Genomic DNA, 23,510 nt, shown 5'->3' with positions numbered 1-23,510 from the left:
AAATACACGCAGAGACCAGGAGGAATTTTTAAGCAATTGTTGTAGATTTCAAAAAGGTCATTGTTTCTTTCAAATGGGTAAATTACTGTGCTATATTTATCAAAATACCCTTCCTTCCTGTTCTGTGTTTTTGTCAATGAACATGCTGCACAGATTAAGGATAATTTACTGATGCTTCCAGATATTGTTAAGATATTTCTGTTGCTTATTGCTGTTGATATAGTTATGTTCTCTAGTTCCATAAACGTTTTTCAGGTTTTGTTCTTTTTCATTTTGTTCTTGAAGGAATAAATATTATTATTTGATTCTTTATACATGATTCTTTAAGATAAGAGTGTTTTACAGTATTGAATAATGCAAGGAACAGTAGTGCTTGTACCTCACCTAATGTGTGATGGAAGGAATGCCCTTGTATTTGATAAGTACTTACTTCTGACATGTTTCCCTTGTGAGAACTAATTTTACTGACGGACAATACCAATACACAACCTATAGCTTGCAAACCTTGAACCCTTTACTGAAGAGCACTAACCAAGTCTAGCTGTGTACACAGAGGAGCGCTATGCCTGACTGCTCCTGTAGAGAATCAATTGTGAACTGACCCGAAGCAAGAAGTGAATTCATATATGTCAACTTATCGACATCGACACTGACACTCAGTCGTATCAGAAAGAGAAGTGAAATGGGGTTTAACATCGCGTCCAAGATTATTGCACTTATATAGTGACGTGCATGTACGTGTGTGTTTGTGTGGATGCTTGTACTAGTCCGGACTGATGCCAATTTATAGTGCTAGCTCACTGAGATACCATGCCACAGTTTAACATGAATACCCCACTCCGGGCGGACGCTCTACCACTAGACCACGGAGGTGGTCCGCACCAGGAAGAAAACCCGCCACACCCGTAATAAGGTTGTGCTGTGCAGGTGTGTAACAGAGGCATGCGGTATCAAGATAAACATATCACGTGGATCACGCAAGTTGATATCAGTCAGTCTGCCGGGCTGGATCCAACCAGGAAGTCTTACATGTGCCCGGGCGTTTCACGTAACACCATACCTTGCAGCTTCATGTTCTACCACTGAAGGTAAGGGTAACTTTAGATTTGATCCTATTTCAGACCGAAGGATAACAACAGTTCCGCTGCTTAGCAGTAACTATCTTGTTGTCGAACCCATGTAGTCTTATTGTGTTACATATCAAACTAGACCTCCATTTTCTTTTAGAAATATTAAACCTTGTCATCTTTCACCTCTACGAAAATGTCACAGATACCACATTATATTTATTTGATAAGTATGTAAGATGAAATCCGCTTTGTTGTAAACCCAACATTCATCGTGACACATTGTCCTAAATAGCACAGTGGTGGCGGTGACATTACCTGTTTATCAGTGTAACACAATACAGATGCACAGTGCGTGTACCCGTCCCGCGATAGCATCTCCCTCTCCGCCACTCAAGCCATTACTGTGTTGTATTCCTAAATGAATACTGCTCTATATGGACATTAGCGTTGTAACATATATTGACAGCATTGGGTCAGCGGGAAGTAAAACGTTACCTTATTGACGAGTAACTGCTGAACAGTCAATAATGCTGCAGGGTAGATCTCACAACAAAATTTACACCATACAGTTTAAAGTTTACGAGTGGAGGCCTGTTCTGTAGATCTCATAACAAAGTGAGTAAGTGAGTATGGTTTTACGCCGCTTTTAGCAATATTCCAGCAATATCACGGCGGGGGACACCAGAAATGGGCTTCACATATTGTACCCATGTCGGGAATCGAACCCGGGTCTTCGGCGTGACGAGCGAACGCTTTAACCACTAGGCTACCCGACCGCCCTCATAACAAAGCACGGTTTAAAGTGAAGGAGTGAAGGCCTGGTCTGTAGATCTCACAGCACAGTACAGTTAAAAGTGAACGAGTGAAGGCCTGATCTGTAGATCTCACAACACAGTACACTTTAAAATGAACGAGTGAAGGCCTGATCTGTAGATCTCACAACTTAGTACACTTTAAAGTGAAGGAGTGAAGGCCTGGTCTTCAGATCTCACAACTTAGTACACTTTAAAGTGAAGGAGTGAAGGCCTGGTCTGCAGATCTCACAACTTAGTACACTTTAAAGTGAAGGAGTGAAGGCCTGGTCTGTAGATCTCACAACTTAGTACACTTTAAAGTGAAGGAGTGAAGGCCTGGTCTTAAGATCTCACAACTTAGTACACTTTAAAGCGAAGGAGTGAAGGCCTGGTCTGTAGATCTCACAACTTAGTACACTTTAAAGTGAAGGAGTGAAGGCCTGGTCTGTAGATCTCACAACTTAGTACACTTTAAAGTGAAGGAGTGAAGGCCTGGTCTATAGATCTCACAACTTAGTACACTTTAAAGTGAAGGAGTGAAGGCCTGGTCTGTAGATCTCACAACTTAGTACACTTTAAAGTGAAGGAGTGAAGGCCTGGTCTTCAGATCTCACAACTTAGTACACTTTAAAGTGAATGAGTGAAGGCCTGGTCTATAGATCTCACAACTTAGTACACTTTAAAGTGAACGAGTGAAGGCCTGGTCTGTAGATTGCACAAAACAGGACAGTTCAAGAAACGAGTGAAGGCCTGTTCTGTAGGTCTCACAACACCACACAGTTTGAAGGGAACGAGTGAAGGCCTGTTATTTAGATCTCACAACACAGTATAGTTAAAAGTGAACGAGTGAAGGCCTGGTCTGTAGATCTCACAAAACTGGACAGCTTAAAGTGAACGAGTGAAGGCCTGTTGTGTAGATCTCACAGCACCATACAATTTAAAGTGAAGGAGCGCAGGCATCAGGTCTTTGAAAGGCATTTCGAATTGATACACATAAGGAAGAGACTATATGGATGTCAACTTCTTCATTATGAGGAACACAACTTTTCTGAGTATATGCTTACTCCTTCATCAACCTGATGAAAGAGTAAACATATACACCGAAACGATGTGTTCCTCATAACAAAGACGTTGACATCGATATACCCTCTTCCCTTGAGTGAAGGCATGTTCTGTAGATCTCACAACACAGTACAGTTTAAAGTAAACGAATGAAGGCATGTTTTGTAGATCGCACAACACAGTACAGTTTAAAGTGAACGAATGAAGGCATGTTCTGTAGTTGTTCAGCTCTATTTTGATGTGACAGGTGGGAAAATCAGTTGGAGGTTTTGGTTTTTTTCTATTATTGAACGTTATCAGATCATGATAACAGTTCATGATCGTGAAGCTTAAATTAAATTTCTTGGCCAGATAGCTTTGTGTTGAATTTGCCAGTCCGGGCAGAAATTCTGATTCATATGCATAAAGATATAATTACGCCGGATTTAGCAATATTCCAGCAATATCACGGCCGTGGACAACCGAAATGGGTTTTACACATTGTACCCACGTGGGGAATCGAACCCGGGTCTTCGGTATGACCATCAAACGCTTTAACCACAAGACTACCCCACAGCCCGAATTCATATAGAAACTTATCAATAAGAATGGGAGTACAAAATGGCGCTTTGCGAAACGTAAAGTATCGAATGACAAATCAGAAGAGAAATTCACAGTTTAATACAAATCATTTTCAACAAAATAACAAACGGTAAGAATCGGTATTAACTACATAAATGACTATCTGTCATTATATGACTTGTCAACGTTGAACTGACGTAAATCAACAGTTTGTGTACGAGCTGTCTCGTGTAGGCCAACATAGTTCCGTCAACGTGTTATGTTCACTGCAGTGAAATATCAGGTGTTATGTTCACTGCAGTGAAATATCAAGTGTTATGTTGACTGTAATGAAAATATCACTTTTCTCAACTTCAGAAAACTCAGTCTTTCACACTGAAGTATATAATAAATAGAGGATATTTATTGGCAGAATTAAACTTGGTTCTTTTATGAGATTGCAAAAGGTTCTTAACCTTACTCTTGACAGTATATATCCATCAGTGAAGATAAATAAAAAAACAATAGTTTGTATTTGCAGAATGACGTTCGAGTGTTAATGTATTTAGACTGGGGACTTTCAACACAATTCATTTGGGGGGAAACCCATCGTTTCGAGTTGCGAGGAGGTTACTCTATAATCCAATGTTTCTTTGGTAAGAAAATGTTGGTTTGCCAAATCAATCATATAAAATTAACTTCATGCATGACCTGATGCATGTGATTCTTGGTTTGTCAGCATGATGCACATGTCGGTGGTTTCACCCTCATAACATCCACGTCATGCATCACCTATCACAGCCCATTCTACTCTACAGAGATCCTTGATTATTATTTTCTAGATGGCAGGTTCTGGAGTCTCCCCTCTGGAAGGTGCAAGAAACAGGTACATCAGTGAACTGATATCTCAGACCCAGGCTGCTCTTGGTGATGTCCCGTTGGAATTAAGGAGACAAATTCTAGACAAACTAGACAAAACCTTAGAGACAGGACTTCATAACGTTGAGGAGCGGATTAGTTCCTACCATCAAGACTTCTGTAAGCCAGATTTAGACCAAGAAGGACTGATACAGATATGTCACCAAATGATATATATGGAACATCTTTTGATGCAAATCTTTCGGAATAAAAGAACAGAACTAGAAATTGATCAAAGTGAAAATGAAGGTAAGTAGAAGAGGCAGTTAATTCCGAATGTGTTTGTTGTGACAATGCTTAGATGGCAGGAAAACGGTGTCCTTTTATTTACATAAACATGAGTCTGATAATGTAACACTTACAAAAAGTAACCTCTATGTCTATATGTTGATACGAGTTTTAACGAAGACGAATGCCATTTATACTCCCTAAAATTACATAGTAATATTGATGTACATATATGAAAAATATTAGCACATACACGATTGTGAATATAAAACGTCAATGCTAGAAAATAACCAGTCTATTTTCCAAAGAAACAGATTGAATTGGGCGTTAAAATATCGGTGACAATTAAACGAATTCATCATTGAAACTCAGTGGTGACACCGGGTGTTTGCGAAAAGGGGAAGCATGTCCTGCCCTACAGGTAGCACCCGCCACTCACACAAGTACCCAAGTAAGTGTTGTCTGACGCCGCACAGAAGTACTCATGCCATGCGACGGCGGTCTGGAATCAAGTGATGGACCAGAACTTTCAGTGACACGATAGGGCATGTACTTATTTGTTGGAACAAAAATACAATGTGTTAATTTTGAATTGCGTCTGTTGTGTACAAGTGCAGAGTTTCTACTGTTTATAAGTACAGAAACAACGTTTCAGAAATATGTTTTGCAACACAGTGCAGGGCAGTTTTAATGTTCACACAATTCTTTGCTGTTGACTCGACATTATTGATAAATGCTACTGAGCTTTGTGGTGAAATCACACTGACCTAGTTCAAGTAAATACAAAACATCAATGCTAAATATGAATTGGTGAGGTGAAATGTGGTTAAACGTCGCGTTCAATAGTATTGCATTTATATAGAGACGTGCGTGCATGCGTGCGTGAGTGCGTGAGTGCGTGCATGCGTTTGTGTGTTTGTACTAGTCCGATTTTATAGTGCTAGCCCACTGAGACACTATACCACAGTTTAACACGAATACCCCACTCCGACCCAGTATGCTGTCTTCGAGCCGACCAGTCCTTGTTTTAGCCCCTTACCGAGCGCCAGGCAGGGAAACAAATAGTAACATCTTTATCCCTCTTTTGGTATGACACGGCCGGGGTGTCCGGCGAACGAGATCGGTACGTCAACATTATGAACAGGGCTATGAAAGTGAGGAGATTATCCAACTTCAACGTCATGCCCGACAAACTTGTGCACAATAACGTCTTCGGACGATTGGAAGCAGCTGGTTCGCTGTAGCGAGGGTATTCAGTGTGTCCAAGAGATCAGCCTCGAGACCTGGATATCAGTACTTACACCATGGTACGGCACGTGACGTACCCCTAGTTACGACGATTGCCTATGGCCACTTCATATGGTTATGACATTTTGCGGGAAAGGTGTACACGTGTTAACATTCGAAATGCACGAAGAAAGGACCGTCACATGATGTACGTGCATTATTAGAATGTGATAGCTACTTGTCTTGGCAGGAGAAAATGCTTTTTTTACAGAATTCATGTTCCATTCGGTAAACAAAGTTTGTATATTTGGTGTGTTTCCTGTAAATAAAAGCCACAAAACCATGTTTATAATCATGAGCAGCGTCGGATGTAGGCTATATCGAAAGAATGTGTTGATGAATCACTATGTAGTCCCAATACAAGGTATTCACGAAAAGGTCAGAGTATCCTGCCCCTCCGGTGGCACCCTTCACAAACACATGCAAAGGCAAGGCAGTTGCTCACCTGAAAACCCACGGGAACATGTGGTACAAGTCAAAATAGGGAATCATTACATCGGACATTATTTTTGTCATTGATGCATCGAATTTGGAAATGTCACCCACATGTCTACCGAAAAATGTTTTAAAAACTTTGCTGAGGCCTTGATTGTTGTAACCTTTATCAAACAACTCCTTGAACAAGAGTTGTATGACGCACTTTGAGATCTCGGTTAGAAGAGCCCATTGTACCTCAGAAGTTGTGATATGTAGGCACCAAATATGTTCGAATATAACTCGACATGACGGGAAAGTTGACAATTGTAAAGTTGAAGTCATCCCTCTTATACAGTCTTATGGAAGTTGTTTTGAATCTCTATGCATAAATCTAAATATGAAACAGACGAGGCGGTCTCATTGGTTTCATTTATTTCTAGTTCTAAGTCGGTAAATCAGTGGAAGGGAATTGGCTATTTGATGGTTTTTGAACGATATCAGATCATCGATATAACTGGAGCTTAAGATAAACAATTTTGTCTTGACTTTGCCAATTTGAGCAGAAATCCCGATTCATGTGCATAAAGAAACAGATCCGCAAGAAGGGAATGTCTTACCCCATATTTTACACAGATGTTATCAATGAGGAAGTCCAGTATTTCACATATTGCTTTCATTTTGACAAACTGTCCTGACCAGACATAGTATTGATCATTCAGGCACTGATATCGAGGATGCAGACCACATCCATTTGGAGTTGTTCAAACTATGTCATCATGATCTACTCAACGATGTAAGCATCGAAGGCACATACATTCTGGACAGACTGATACAAGATCAGCTTCTCACAGACGACGAACGTGAAAGCATAATCGCCATGAATCCCACATCCCGGCGACGAAAGGATGCCTTCCTGGATCTCATGAGAGGTCGACTTTCTTATTCAACTTTGATGGTAGGTAGGTGTTTTATGACTAATCGTCTGAAAGACCACCTGTTAAAATAGATATTTGGTAGCATACTATGTTCTATAGAGTGCGAATGAATTTCGGTCGGGTTGCTGAGAGGTTAAAGCTTCGCTCGACACGCCGAAGACCCGGGTTCGATTGACGACATGGGTACCATGTGTGAAGCCCATTTCTGGTGTCCCCCGCAGTCATATTGCTGGAATATTGCTAAAAGCAGCATAAAACCATACTCACTCACTCACTCACTCACTCACTCTTACATGTCTGAAACCAATGCCATAAAGCCTTACGTCTGTTGAGAAGAATGGGTTTTTTTTATGTGTCGCAAGTTCTCATTTCGTGGTTTTTTTACAGAATAACTTCATACCAGCAATTGGGGTAGAGTATCCAGACGTTGCAAAGAAGTTAAGTCAAACAGCACAACATCTGAAGACCGTACCAACAAGGACCTATGTATGTGCTGTTTGCAATATGAGGGAAAATGTCCAAGTCAAGCACCTTGCTCAACATCTTTCAAAAGACGGAGTAATATCTGCAGACGATTACCAAGAACTGAGAAACACACAAACATCCAATACCACAAAGTGGTCATACCTGTTTGCTAAAATAACCAACTTGAATCACGTTGCTGAAGCAATAAAAACAAGCTATCCGCAAATATACAAACAACTTCAGCACCAAAACAAACTTGACCTCAGATGCAATTGTTCATCCCTGAAGGAAGGAAATGACAGCTGCTCGACAGACAAAGAGTCTGCAGATGTCGCTAGGAGTGATGTAGGACGTCTGTCTGATCTGGAATCTCTGTTTGAAACAAGTGTCTCGTTTGCATCAGGAACATTATCACAAACGGGTATGTACATAATTTAAATAATCAATCTTCACATTTAAATCTCCCCAAACCTGCATAAAGTGTCACAATGACAATACTATATTCATTTACATTTTTCAATATTTCAGCAATATTCGAGTAATGTCATGTTTGCGGACAGCAAGAATCGTATTGACACATTATAACCTAATTGGGCATCGGACCCAGAGTGTCAGTCCAATGGTTTAACCACCTCAAAAATGGATCTTTTTAGATGACATGACAACCTTTCATCAAAATACAGGTCCACAGTTACAGGCTGGAAAACCAAGATGTTATAGCTTTTGCTTAAATGAAGGATTTTGCAATTGATTGATCCATTATCATGTCCTTCCTGTTTGGATAAGGTTCATAGCAGCATCCTTTTGGATTTTTTTAAATAATAATCCAGGATCCACTTCCTCAAAGCGACCTAAGCGCCAAGATTATCGTTACAATTCTTACTTTAACATATGTAGCGCTATGATCGCTTTGGACAACTTGGCCCTGGAATTAAAGTATTCTAGTGTGAAAATGAAAATGAATAGTAAGATTCGGCCAAATGGATTTGATAATTGTGTTAAAGAGATATCAAATTGGCAGATACACGTTAACCATCTGCTCTTCTCGAATTGTTACCCTTTTGCATCTCACTGATGGAAAATATCACTCATAACGCAATTCTATACCATTACCATGTGTTTCAAAACACAGTTAATGAGGTTTTATGGAAGGCATGCTATAAGGCTTATTGTTTGAAGATGTATAAGTGAGAATATCTTTCACTGGTTCAAAATCAACATAATCGTTTGATCCCTCTTATGTAAAGCATGGCACCCTGGGAGATCAATAATGCTCTCTTTTTTATTTTTTCAGAATATCAAGTTCATTCAACCCCTAAGGGCATTGCAATTATCATTTGTAATCCAAAATCAAATCCACATGCTGAATTACACCGCTATTTTGAAAAGGATGCTGCCAAACTGTACAGAACATTTCAGAAGCTCGATTTTGATACTCGACTCCATACAAATATTTCTAAAAAACGTATGAAAACACTGTTGGACAGTGTTGCGCAGATGGATCATAGTCAGTTTGATGCTTTTGTGTGTGTCATCTACACTGAAACCAAGATAATAGGTTATCGTCAGTGTGTTCTTGATGCAAAAGCAGCACCAGTGCCTTTCCAAGATCTGAAAGATTTGTTCAATGCATCGCGATGCCCGACTCTGTCAGGTAAACCAAAAGTGTTTTTGATACCATGTGGGCAGGGGACCAATTTCATGTCGGGTGTCAAGCCAGGAAGTGGAACTGGAAATGATACTACTGTCCCAAGTGAAGCTGACTTTCTTGTGCTTCAGGCTACAGCACCGGGATTTAATGTCATTGGTGATGATGAATTTAGTGGAACTTTATGGGTGAAGAAGTTTACTGAATTGATGGACAGACATTCAAATAATATTGATGTTGTCACCTGCATGACACACCTTGCAGCAGAAATTAGCTGCCAGAAACTCTGGGGTATGTGGAAACAGAGTCCACACATTGAAAGTACACTGAGAAAACCACTATTCTTCAGAGAGACGATTCCTGATGATATATCAACTGGGTAAAGTTGTTGGATAAGAGAATTAGTACTCAACAGTTGTCATTACTAAGGACCAGTTTGATTCTCAGTGTACTATTTGGTCAAAAGGGTGTGCCATTGACACCACAAGTATGTAAGATTTGAGTCTGGGCCGGGCAAATCAGTGGTTATGTCCTATCTTGTCTGGGTCTGAAATGATCATCAGCCAAGTCACCAAGCCACATCAACCAATTCCAATGTTTGTCTGCTTGGACAACAAGCATAAAGAATTGGTGGTCCATTCTGACAAACCATACACTCGACAAATAGGAGATAGACAACCCCAACCTCCTCATCCTGACTGGCCAATATCAGTGACAGTAGCTTGTCGTCAGCAACGTTAAATGGAATGAAGAAGTCAAGTCCTGGCACATGGATCAACTGTAGTACGAAGTCCGACATTACTAGAAAGACTGTACCTGACCAGGATGTATTTGTTTGTTTGTTTGATTGTTTGTTCTTTAACGCCATACTCAGCAATATTCCAGCTATATATACAGCGGTCTGTAATCAAGCCTGGACCAGAAAATCCAGTGATTGAGCATGAGCATCGATCCATGCAATTGAGATCGATGACATGTATCAACCACGTCAGCAAGCCTGACCACCAAATCCAATTAGTCACTTCTTACGCCAAGAATGGGTTTGTGTAACTTTGCTAACATTCATGCGCGTCCTGTGACTTGGTAATGGATTCAATGATGTTCTACTGCTGTATCAGAAGCAAATACAACACAATGATGTGTGATGCCGTATGCTTATTATACATTGATTTTCTTTGCTTAATCCAAATTTGACATGGACTGTACGAACATTGATTGTATTTTGTATCGGAACAGAAACATCAGATAGATCTTAGTACATTTCAGTTTAATTAGTTCCAATGTCAATACTGTTTTTAGTCCAATGGCAGTGAATATCACTGTGATCTTATGCATATAGGATGTAATATTTAGCATCAGGTAAACCCAAACAGATCTGCCTGTTAACATGGGCAGTGTTCCACAAAGTGCTTTAACAGCTAAGATAATTGTTAGTTTGTTTGTTGTTTAATGCCACACACAGTAACACTCCAGCTTTATGACAGCAGTCTGGAAATATTCGACCCTGGACTAGACAATCCAGTGATTGGGACACAATAACACACATCAACCAAGTCAACAAGTCTGACCACTCGATCCCATTAGTCGCCTCTTACGACACGCATGGGTTGCTGGGGACAAATTCCAGATGCAAGCCACGAACTTCTACATAGATCTGCAACAGACATCGCTTTGTGGAAATGACCCGTGAAGATTCAGGGTAGAATAGGTCTTCAGCAACCCATGCTTGACGTAAAAGGCGACTAAATGGATCAGGTAGTCAGACTCGCTGACTTTGATGCATGTCATTGTATTCAAATTGTTTGGATCGATGACGTGATATCAATCACTGGATTGTCTGGTCCAGAGTCGATTACTTACAGACCGTCATGATATAGCTGGAATATTGCTGAGTTCAGCGTAAAACAACAAACAAACCAACCAACTTTGTGGAAATGGACCCAGGTGCCAAAAGTGGGTCCACAGCCATTTTGGATGTGATGTAGTTCGTTCTCTATGCAAAGCATGTAATGATGTTTGTGTGGCATCAAGAATGTGAATATGTACTGTAAGCTATGTAAGTAAATCATCCATCCTATCGGTTACTTAAATTTGTTCTGTGATCAGAATCCCCTTTTGTGCCATACTTTTGTACATGTTTTATCTAATGCTTGTGTGTGTGTTGTTTTATCTTATACTTGTGTGTGTTTTTTTTGTCTAATTATGAATACACACTGTGTGTCCAGTAGTACCAGCTGTTCAAGCTAAAGTTCATATTGTCGGCTTCTATTCTCAAGAAATAACCAAAGATAAAGATGACTTTTTCTCTGTTGTACAAGTGCACTCAGGCAAAATGCTGAAAAAGGCAACAACATATTTTTATAAAACAAGTTTGTGGTATTTTTATTACCAAATGGCATTTCATCTACTGTTGTACAATATTTTCTTTATGATGATTACCAGCATATGTAAAATTGCTTGAGAATCTAAAACAATGACAGTGTTAGACACTCAACTGTGGGCTTCAGTCCTCCATGATCATGTGAACGTTCACTAATTGATAAATAGAAACACAAATTGAAACCTTCAGAAACAAATCAAATTCTTTAACTCAATCACATCAGCCAACCGCAGTTGGACAAGCAATGCACTATTTCAAATATTTCTGATCATTGTCAATGCTTAGTTAATGGTAATTAGTGAGTGAGTGAGTATGGTTTTACGCCGCTTTTAGCAATATCCCAGCAATATCACGGCGGGGGACACCAGAAATGGGCTTCACACATTGTACCCATGTCGGGAATCGAACCCGGATCTTCGGCGTGACGAGCGAACACTTTAACCACTAGGCTACCCGACCGCCCCTTAATGGTAATTAACATAGACAAATATTCAATTTTTACCAGTAATACTGATGTTGTTTTCTTTTGCATATATGACCTTGCCTTTTAGTAAACCAATAGTGTATCAATACAAACCCAATTAAACTTCAGATGCATAAGATGTTGAGTAACAGATACACATGTAGGGAATATTTTGTAACAATGTGTATATATTGCATGTTAGGGGCTGCAGGGGGTCAAAAAAGGTAGATTGCCTCCAAATATTCTTACAAAAAATAATCATGCTTCATATTGTTGGACAAAAAAAATTGCCTGCCACAAAACATTCTTTGTTGTAATGTGCCTTTTAGAAAAATATATTTGGGCTCATAGTTTTAAGAAAAAAAAATATCTGTTTTCGCAGCTGTAGCTGAAACAATGTTTGGTCTCAATACAAATTCCAGGAATAACAAACTGCCGTTTGTGACTTGTATTTCACCGATAACATGACCATAGAGTGAGAGGCTTTCATCCAGTTTCATATCATTGCATATTATTAAGAAAATCAGAAATTTGAATAAAATAATGATTTTATTTGCCAGTACGTTTTTCAAAGAAACATAGTTTGGTTCCTTGATAAATCCCCATAGTATACTACTAAATATATACCTACATCTTAGAAAGCCTAGCTTGCTGAACCCTAATTCATGTTCTAGAATAACCAGCCAATCCACCCATGTTTGAGGAGGTACCCACACCCCCATAGTCCCACTGGATAGAGTTACAATGTTTGTACACTACCCTAGGTAGGTGCCCGATTTGCACATTTCATGATCTACAAATAAACAATATCAACAGCATGTTAATTATATATACGTAAATAAAAAAACTGAAATATCATGATTCTTGAGCACTCTATGAATTTGTCACTCAATTTTGTTTTTCTATGTATCTTATAAAATATTTAGTGTTGTATGCTGACATTAATTAAATTCATCAATAATTCTGACCTACAGAATGCTCTACTCCAACAATCCGTAACATCGGTACAACAGTCCCAGGTGAGTTTCCTGGTCAAAAGGACACCAACTGTTTAATGTTGAGTGAGTGTGTGAGTGAGTATGGTTTTACGCCGCTTTTAGCAATATTCCAGCAATATCACGGCGGGGGACACCAGAAATGGGCTTCACACATTGTACCCATGTCGGGAATCGAGCGTGACGAGCGAACGCTTTAACCACTAGGCTACCCGACCGCCCCTGTTTAATGTTGAGAATACTGAATTACATGTGTGAGTGAAGCAGTCTCACACCATCACAGAGGACTGAAGGCGGCACAGATCAGGATGAAAGTACATATCACAGTCTATTATTTATACACTTCAAATATAACATGTATAACAGTACAAGTACGTTCTATCAAACACTCCTGCGGTCATAAATATATAATACATTTCACAGTGTAAATGCCAAGCAAACATTCCGGGGCCACATTAATTAAATACAATAGTACATGTCAAGTCATGTCAAGTCTAAAACTAAGTAACAACATAAAAATTACAAAGATTGAAAAGCATTATGAAAAAGACTAGATAAAAAGTTTAAAACATAAAATATTTTTATCAGTTCAGTTTGTTTATGTATCGATAGTGAGTGAGTGAGTGAGTTTTTATGCCGCTTGTTGGGATTTAAACCCAGGTCTTCGGCGTGACGAGCGAATGCTTTAACCACTAGGCTACCCAACCGCCCCTATATATTGACCGAGGTCTGTGAGGTTGCAACAGTGGTGATAAAGTGGCACATATGACGATGACATGATGGATACAGCACAGAGAGTCTGTCTTTTTAACTTTTAACACCTACATAAGCAGCCTTTAAGTTTACAGTCTCTCCATGCCAGAATACCTATTTCTCAAGTGAGTGAGTGAGTGAGTTAAAGTTTAACGTCACATAGGCAATATTTCAGCCATATTGTGACGAACCTATTTCTCAAGAACATTGTTTCCTGATTATAAACATAAACAGCACCTTAGAAAAGTGTACTGCTAAAACTTCAAATCATTTCATTAAAGTTTAAAATAGGATAATTTTACATGTCCTTGATCCAGAAAAATGTTTTGCAAACTGTCAAACGCCGGGTGAGGCCCAACAAGAATGTACCAGCATGCACCCGGATATTATACCAAGGGATGAGATACACAATACACACATTTTACTGACACATACTGTTTTATAATTTATTTCACACTCAGTTTTTTTTAAATTTCATTTTTTAATTGAAGCAGTCCACAAACGTGAATAACTGCTTATTGAACATAAGGGCATAATACAGGCATTAACTTCCCCTGAACCCAGTACTGCCTTGCTACATCAGTGAGACTCTCTGTGCTGTCTACAGCTGAGCAAACCTCTTTTACAAGAACATTGTATTCCTGATCATAAACAGTGAGTGAGTTGGGTTTAACGCCCCTTTAACAGTATTCCAGTTATATCACGGCGTGTCAGCTTGATGTGGGAGGAAAGCCCGAAGTGATGCAGGTCTCAGATGTATACCACTTCGGTGACCCCCAGGAGCACAGGTATGGTGCTGACAAACCTAGAAACATAATCAGGGTAAACCGGGATTCGAACCCACAATCATAGGTTTCTGGCATGCCCAAGGGAGGCAACTCTACACAGCGAATTGTGGCACCTTAGACAACTGTGGCACCTGTGCCACCGGTGCCACTCTGATCATAAGAAGCACCAGTTACCTGTTGTTAGAAAAGTGTCGAGTTAAAACTTCAAATCATTTCATAAGAGCTTAAAATTAAAACATAAATCAATTACACATAACAAAGCATACAAATGAAATTTGAATATGTAGTTCAAATTTCAAGGTCACACCAAAGTACCTGGTATGAGAATATCACTTCTTATCATACACATGCCGAATACTGAATCAGACTATAATAGTCAAACATGTTTGGCAGTTACATTTCTATTCCAACACACGCAAACCGATGCTTTTCCATAATGTCCTCTTATCCCCTCTTAGTCAAATCAAACTGACCCTTTTCCTAATTCCGACTTATCCCCATCAATGCTCTGTAAACATATACCTCATCAGTGACAATTCTGTCTGAATTGAAAAAATTCACTGTCCAATCTACATATGGATATTTTGTTTTTTCTCCATTAACGACATCACAGCATGATTGTTAAACCTGCCCTAGTTCAGATAAAGCTTGAAGGATATTTTATCACAGGACTATCACTGTATAATGTGCCACATTCATATCATAGTGAAATAAAATGCTGCAACATTGGATAAAAAAGCAATTAGTGCATGCTAAAATTAGCTGCCATTTGGATAATAGTTTGCATTTAAAATAACAAGGTCTGTGTTTCATCTTGTGCTGAAGGAGTCTTATTTTAACTTAATTGTATAAACAAACAAAAACATGAAGAACATATTCAACAGCTGCTTCGAATAAGACTTTGCACTTACAGTGTAAAGGATTGCATATCGATTACACTTTTTTGGCCGATTTGGCGCCAAAAGAGTAAGTCTCCCTGCCTTGTAGTCAGTTATTGCCCAGTATCGTGGACATGCAGCATGTATCACACAGTTATACACTTGGGGGCTTATCCAAATGTACATGCATTCAATGCATATTCCAATAAAAAAGATTTCAAGGTATATGGTACTTGAATCTGCATATGATATTTTCTGTTACACAAAATCAAAATAAAATATCCCATTTTTGTTATGAGGAATCATAAATACTGGGGCCTACCACGACTTTATAGCTCATGATGTGACAGAGAGTTATCATAAAGAATGTTCCCAGCACAATAATTAAGTAAGTGAGTGAGTTGGGCTGAACGCCACTTCTAACAGTATTCCAGTTATATCACGGCGTGTCAGCTTAATGTGGGAGGAAAGCCCAAAGTGATGCAGGTCTCAGACGGTTACCACTTCGGTGAAACCCACGAGCACGGGTATGGTGCTGACAAACCTAGAAACATAATCAGGGCAAACCGGAATTCTAACCCACAATCATAGGTTTCTGGTGTGCCCAAGGCGCAACTCTGCACAGTGAATCGCAGTGCCTTAGATGACTGGGCCACCCATGCCTCCAATAGTTAAGGATAGTTCTTGTCTTGTATTGCCGATAAACCTATCCTAAACTTTGCAACAGTGAAACCAAAACAATTTAAAATGCTGTTGAATTCCTCTTGTTCACATTTTCATGAAGATTTCATTTCAACTGTGTTTTAGAAACTTTACCATTGTCGACCTCAACACATTACTTCCATTCCCTCTGGAGACTTAGCATTTGGAAATCTGTTACAAGAAAATAAATCTGTCTGGCTGAACAAGTATTGATTTGTTTCAGGTGTTTGTTGTTTAACACCGCACTCAGCAATATTCCAGCTATAAGATGGCAGTCTGTAAATAATCGAGTCTGGAACAGACCAGACAATCCAGTGATTGACATCATGAGCATCGATGAATAAGTACTGGTGCTTGTATATTTTCTGTCCAGTGTTTACATGGTCAATAATAAACAATATATGTCCGATATGTTTACAGACAGTGATATGTTGCCATTGGTTTGTCCTATGGAGAATTGTTTTCAGTCGATCTTTATTAGAAACAGAAACAATGAACCCAAACGTGACGCTAGTTTCTTCCATCATAAAACACAGACATTTTAAAGTACTTCACCTTCATGACAAAACACCTGACAACACGATGCACTCCCTGTGTAGGAACTCACGCCCTACCCTCATCACAGACAGATCACCCGTGGCCTTTCAAACAGTTCTCACACGGTCATCAGATACAGCAACATGCACAGAGCTCCAGATAAGCTGAGTATTTGTGTAAAAACATGCAAACTAATCACCATACCCCCAGTAATATGGTTCTTTGCGTACAAACACACATGAAGAAATTCGATAACCCGCTAGCACATCAACACAGCGGAATTGCTCGAGGTGGTTTCCTCAGCTTGGTACACATACTGTATTCGACGTAATAAGCGCCCCGCTCTAATAGGCACCCACGGTCATATTTGCTAATATATTGACTAGTGAGCAATCCCAATTAGCACCCCTTCGTATTCATCAATGTACACAAGGCTTATTTATTCGCGTATAATACGCACTCGTGTGTTATATGCCCCCTTAATTATAGGCATTTAAATTCTGGAAAAATATATATGTCATATATAAACATTTCAGGCTGTCAGTATAAACCATGAAATTTATCTTTCAACTCTTGTTTTTCACCAAAATAATATTCTAATAAGAGACCCCTATTTCTAATTTTGAGAGCGCCCAGGGCACTTATTACGTCGAAGACGGTATATCTTTACAGGTCTTCGTACTGACTCAATACACGCTTCACGTATACATCGAGTCTACTGCAGAGAATAATGCACAGATGTGCAACATCCTCCTTACTGTATGCAACATGTGACTTTCCTAGGACAGCACACTATCATATGCTAATTAGAAGTTACCTGAAACAGCATAGAAGTAGAATCATATTTTTTAAAAGTCTCCTCATTGGTTTACAAAACACAACATACTGGACAAAGAGAGTAAAAAGATATTGAATACCAAAGAAAACTCAATACACGATGTGAATAATAACATGTGAGTAAATACTCAATGACTCAAAACATATCTGGAGCCCTGCATGCATGGTTGAAATGTCAAATACATAATGTCAGTTGTTTTCCAAATGAGACGGACAAATCGGTACAGGTGGGATACTTTCACCTGTATCCATCTCCATCAGTTGTTTTCGTGTTCAGGTGTATTTATTGGCACCTGTTAACTTGAAAACATCAGGACCCTCAAAGCTACATATCTTTATATTACAATATAGAATGCCCATATCAGACCAATGTGTCTATAAAGTTTCTGCAGGCACTATAATACTACATTGGATCCAATATTCCATGACGGGAGTCAAAAAATTCTCTGCAGGTTTTCCTAAAAACTTACTTTGGTCTTATTTAATACAAAATTATTATTTGTCTGAAATAGCCTATTGCACTTAATATAAAAATATCATGGCAAAACTCGTAGACACTGTTTATCTCAAATCTTGAAACGATCATCGTCTCATGGTTACCCCATGGGCCAATATCTCCCACATGTTCAGAACAATCCCTCCCTCTCCTCTCACCCAACAGCTCTGCCTTCAAGACGAACAGTTTTAACTATAGATATTTGACTCTTTCCATTACATCAAAACTTGTGCATTAACAGCTTACGTCAACATGTCAAACTTGTTCAGTACAATCCCTCCCTCTCACCCAACAGCTCTGCCTTTGAGACGGATAGTTTCAACAAAAGATATTTGACTCTTTCCACTACATAAAATCTTGTGCATTAACAGCTTACGTCAACATGTCAAACTTGTTCAGGTCCCTGCTAAACCCAAGCAAATGATGTACTTCATAAATTGTTTTGTTTCACAGTGTTCTGTTATGACTTACGTTGATTGGAACCCCTTTAATCCATATTTACTGCATTCAATAAATCCAGATACACATTGTTCCAATCCTGCAACGACAGCTGCAACCACACCATGTTGTCTCAGTATACTAAAATATACGCCATAACAAATTTGTTTCAAAGCAATTGAACCGTTACAACTTTGTAAAAGGTGAAAAAATCACATCGTCTGGATCATCTCAATGTAGAATGAAATCCAACTCTCTCATGACCCATGACCCTTTGACGGCCTTGATATGTGAACGCTGTCCGCCTGTGAAGACTGTCTCTTACTGTCAGTGCTTCGACTGGCCTTGACATTGTTCTCGGAGGATCGTGTTTCCATGCATGTCCTTTACAGAGGTGATGATTGCCTTGCAGAAAAAGCACTCCTTCTTGGCCATCAGCTGCTGTGTGATGCACGTCCTGCAATGGAAGGAGCGAGTCAGTCAGTACACCAAAGGTGATGGACATCTTAGGCCAAAAAAAAATAATCGTCATGGTTGTCAGGCACCACCCGCATCATCCCTTATGCCCTGCCAAGAGCAAGTCAGTCGGTACATCTTGTAATGTAAGGAGAGTCAGTAAGTTATATCACAGTGGATGAACATCTTGTAATGTAAGGAGAGTCAGTAGGTTATATCACAGTGGATGATCATCTTGTAATGTAAGGAGTGAGTCAGTAGGTTATATCACAGTGGATGAACATCTTGTAATGTAAGGAGTGAGTCAGTAGGTTATATCACAGTGATGAACATCTTGTAATGTAAGGAGTGAGTCAGTAGGTTATATCACAGTGGATGAACATCTTGTAATGTAAGGTGTGAGTCAGTAGGTTATATCACAGTGATGAACATCTTGTAATGTAAGGAGTGAGTCAGTAGGTTATATCACAGTGGATGATCATCTTGTAATGTAAGGTGTGAGTCAGTAGGTTATATCAGTGGATGAACATCTTGTAATGTAAGGAGAGTCAGTAGGTTATATCACAGTGATGAACATCTTGTAATGTAAGGTGTGAGTCAGTAGGTTATATCACAGTGGATGATCATCTTGTAATGTAAGGAGTGAGTCAGTAGGTTATATCACAGTGATGAACATCTTGTAATGTAAGGTGTGAGTCAGTAGGTTATTTCACAGGTGATGAACATCTTGTAATGTAAGGAGTGAGTCAGTAGGTTATATCACAGTGGATGATCATCTTGTAATGTAAGGAGTGAGTCAGTAGGTTATATCACAGTGATGAACATCTTGTAATGTAAGGAGTGAGTCAGTAGGTTATATCACAGGTGATGAACATCTTGTAATGTAAGGAGTGAGTCAGTAGGTTATATCACAGTGGATGATCATCTTGTAATGTAAGGAGTGAGTCAGTAGGTTATATCACAGTGATGAACATCTTGTAATGTAAGGAGTGAGTCAGTAGGTTATTTCACAGGTGATGAACATCTTGTAATGTAAGGAGTGAGTCAGTAGGTTATTTCACAGGTGATGAACATCTTATAATGTAAGGAGTGAGTCAGTAGGTTATATCACAGTGGATGAACATCTTGTAATGTAAGGAGAGTCAGTAGGTTATATCACAGTGGATGAACATCTTGTAATGTAAGGTGTGAGTCAGTAGGTTATATCACAGTGGATGAACATCTTGTAATGTAAGGCGTGAGTCAGTAGGTTATATCACAGTGGATGATCATCTTGTAATGTAAGGAGTGAGTCAGTAGGTTATATCACAGTGGATGAACATCTTATAATGTAAGGAGTGAGTCAGTAGGTTATATCACAGGTGATGAACATCTTATAATGTAAGGAGAGAGTCAGTAGGTTATATCACAGGTGATGAACATCTTATAATGTAAGGAGTGAGTCAGTAGGTTATATCACAGGTGATGAACATCTTGTAATGTAAGGAGAGAGTCAGTAGGTTATATCACAGGTGATGAACATCTTATAATGTAAGGAGAGAGTCAGTAGGTTATATCACAGTGGATGAACATATTATAATGTAAGGAGTGAGTCAGTAGGTTATATCACAGTGGATGAACATCTTATAATGTAAGGAGTGAGTCAGTAGGTTATATCACAGGTGATGAACATCTTATAATGTAAGGAGTGAGTCAGTAGGTTATATCACAGGTGATGAACATCTTATAATGTAAGGAGAGAGTCAGTAGGTTATATCACAGGTGATGAACATCTTATAATGTAAGGAGAGAGTCAGTAGGTTATATCACAGGTGATGAACATCTTATAATGTAAGGAGTGAGTCAGTAGGTTATATCACAGGTGATGAACATCTTATAATGTAAGGAGTGAGTCAGTAGGTTATATCACAGGTGATGAACATCTTATAATGTAAGGAGAGAGTCAGTAGGTTATATCACAGGTGATGAACATCTTATAATGTAAGGAGAGAGTCAGTAGGTTATATCACAGTGGATGAACATATTGTAATGTAAGGAGTGAGTCAGTAGGTTATATCACAGTGGATGATCATCTTGTAATGTAAGGAGTGAGTCAGTAGGTTATATCACAGGTGATGAACATCTTATAATGTAAGGAGTGAGTCAGTAGGTTATATCACAGGTGATGAACATCTTGTAATGTAAGGAGAGAGTCAGTAGGTTATATCACAGGTGATGAACATCTTATAATGTAAGGAGAGAGTCAGTAGGTTATATCACAGTGGATGAACATATTGTAATGTAAGGAGAGAGTCAGTAGGTTATATCACAGGTGATGAACATCTTATAATGTAAGGAGTGAGTCAGTAGGTTATATCACAGGTGATGAACATCTTATAATGTAAGGAGTTATATAATGTTTGTTGTTTAATGCCCCACTCCATGCCTTATGACAGTCAGTAGAGTGTTTGGCACCTATTCTAACCTGGCGCCCGCTGGGTATAGATAAAAGTGAAACAAATAATAACAAGAATAATATAGGAAAGAGATAGAGAATCTCACCTGAGTGTCTTTTGATATCAAATATATCAACATGAGTTGATAAAAGTGGAAGAACTCCTCGGCAAGCCTCAACGAGTGTTGATATATTTGATATCAAAAGACACGAGGGTGAGATTTTATTTATCATCCAACATCATTCGTTGAACTTTTTCAGTTTGTAGACAGTAATAAGCAGTGTCTTAAGTGTAAAAAGAACTGCTAACAGCATCAGTAGCAGAGCCATCAGAGATGTCATATGATTGTGATGTCATGGTAACCGATGACGTCACAATGGTCTGCAAAGCATTGTGATGCAATTTAATTGCAGCGATATCTTCAATGTAAATATCTCTTGATCTCACCCAAGCCATATCTCCTGTGGGAGCCATTTTTTGATGATAAAATATTTGCCATCAAAACACTGACTTCACAAGGCTCCAGAGCGGAGTCTCTTTCAAAACATATACTCAAAACCAACAATCAATAAGACCTACTTGTACAGACCAGGGCTAGTGTAAAATCCATTACTTTAACAACAGCCTAACAATTATCACTGAGATCACATGGTGCCAGTGGGTCCTGATACTTTGACGGAAATATCCATGACACCATGGCTGCCTACCTGCAGGACTGATGGCCACAGGGGATGAACGTAGCCGACCGAGGACTTGCATAGCATATCGTACACAGGTCTTCGTCTCTCACTTTCACCTGGGTGGGGTTAAACAGATGACGCAATCAGATGGACACAGAGTTACGTGTAAATGTAAATATGAAAACATTCCATACATGAAAGACACTTTCTGCTATCGAGTGAGTGAGTGAGTATGGTTTTACGCCGCTTTTAGCAATATTCCAGCAATATCACCAGAAATGGGCTTCACACATTGTACCCATATCGGGAATCGAACCCGGGTCTTCGGCGTGACGAGCAAACGCTTTAACCACTAGGCTACCCGACCGCCTCCTTTCTGTTATTGAACCATTAATCAATGCAAAACTGATGAATAAAAGTTTAACAGTGTTACATGTTTTATAATTTCACATATTGTAATTATAACTGTAACACAATCTTGACTATAAAACTGTCAGTCAAAATAGATTTGCTTAAGACTCTAGACTTCCATATGCTAAGATCAGTCATTGCCAAACCCTTTTGAGTCCACTAGCCTAAACATGACTTTAACACATGTGACCCACGAGGAGAAAAGAGACCTTGTTGGTGCCAGGAAACAATTGTGCTTTGAAGTCATAAAGACATCAATTTACTTCCGAATAAAATGCCATATGTGCAGACTGTACATAAATATCTTATCTTTCTCTCCTTAGTTCATAATATAATAAAAACATTATTTCAAAACATTTCAGCATACGTGTCTACTTTCAATTAATCAAACTTCATATCTAAAACCTGCAATCTATATAAACAGTTATGTGTCTGAAAATGGGACTTTGCAAAAAATGAGTCCAAATGTTTGATGTCATGTATCGATGTAATAAATATGAATTGAAGGTTAGGATTTATCTTTTTGTGGTCCTAGGATGCTGTAGTTTTTAAATCATAATAAGATGTCAAAATGTGATTTTTCACCCATAAGGTCCCTCACCTCATGGTTGGTCAGACCCGTGAAGATCCGGGGTAGAATGGGTCTTCAGCAACCCATGCTTGCCGTAAAAGGCGACTTTGCTTGTCGTAAAAGGCGACTAACGGGATCGGGTGGTCAGGCTCGCTGACTTGGTTGATGCAGGTCATCGATCCCAATTGCGTGGATCGATGATCATGATATCAATCACTGGATTGTCTGGTCCAGACTCGATTATTTACAGACAGCCGTCATATAGCTGGAATATTGCTGAGTGCGGCGTTAAACAACCAACCAACCATGGTTGGTCATGTATATGG

At 39.1% G+C, this 23,510-nt stretch overlaps 2 protein-coding genes and 1 long non-coding RNA gene across 5 annotated transcripts in view; 1 reads left to right on the top strand and 2 right to left on the bottom strand.

The window, feature by feature from the left end:
- Positions 1-815: 815 nt before the first annotated feature.
- LOC124152957 lies at positions 816-11,164 on the top strand. 2 transcript variants are annotated; one of them, XM_046526044.2, is made up of 5 exons: positions 816-1,088; positions 4,309-4,633; positions 7,036-7,271; positions 7,639-8,137; positions 9,011-11,164. In XM_046526044.2, exons 2-5 carry the CDS (start codon positions 4,309-4,311, stop codon positions 9,745-9,747), a joined length of 1,797 nt encoding a protein of 598 aa, XP_046382000.2. In that variant the 5' UTR covers positions 816-1,088; the 3' UTR covers positions 9,748-11,164. The 2 variants fall into 2 exon arrangements, with proteins under 2 accessions (XP_046382000.2, XP_046382001.2); XM_046526045.2 differs by lacking the exon at positions 9,011-11,164 and having other exon boundaries at positions 7,036-7,275; positions 7,639-7,765.
- Positions 11,165-11,487: 323 nt separating this feature from the next.
- Positions 11,488-16,126, bottom strand: LOC125381031. Its single transcript, XR_007221648.1, has 2 exons — positions 14,147-16,126; positions 11,488-14,069 (listed from the first exon to the last, which is right to left on the bottom strand). It is a non-coding gene; the product is annotated as an uncharacterized LOC125381031 (long non-coding RNA).
- Positions 16,127-17,401: 1,275 nt separating this feature from the next.
- Positions 17,402-23,510, bottom strand: part of LOC124152958 (E3 ubiquitin-protein ligase RNF123-like) — a 60,464-nt gene continuing 54,355 nt past the window's right edge. For both annotated transcript variants that reach the window (XM_048397102.1, XM_048397103.1), the window contains exons 36-37: positions 22,230-22,318; positions 17,402-19,088 (exon numbers count right to left, since the gene is read on the bottom strand). In XM_048397102.1, coding sequence (XP_048253059.1) covers positions 18,959-19,088; positions 22,230-22,318 — 219 coding nt within the window. In that variant the 3' untranslated portion in view covers positions 17,402-18,958. The remainder of the gene's footprint in view (positions 19,089-22,229; positions 22,319-23,510) is intronic.

Source organism: Haliotis rufescens, unplaced genomic scaffold (assembly GCF_023055435.1).
Source record: "Haliotis rufescens isolate VD_foot unplaced genomic scaffold, xgHalRufe1.0.p SCAF_16, whole genome shotgun sequence".
NCBI lineage: Eukaryota > Metazoa > Mollusca > Gastropoda > Lepetellida > Haliotidae > Haliotis > Haliotis rufescens.
Note: the sequence above shows the minus strand (reverse complement) of the source record. Positions and strands in the feature narration are given on the sequence as shown.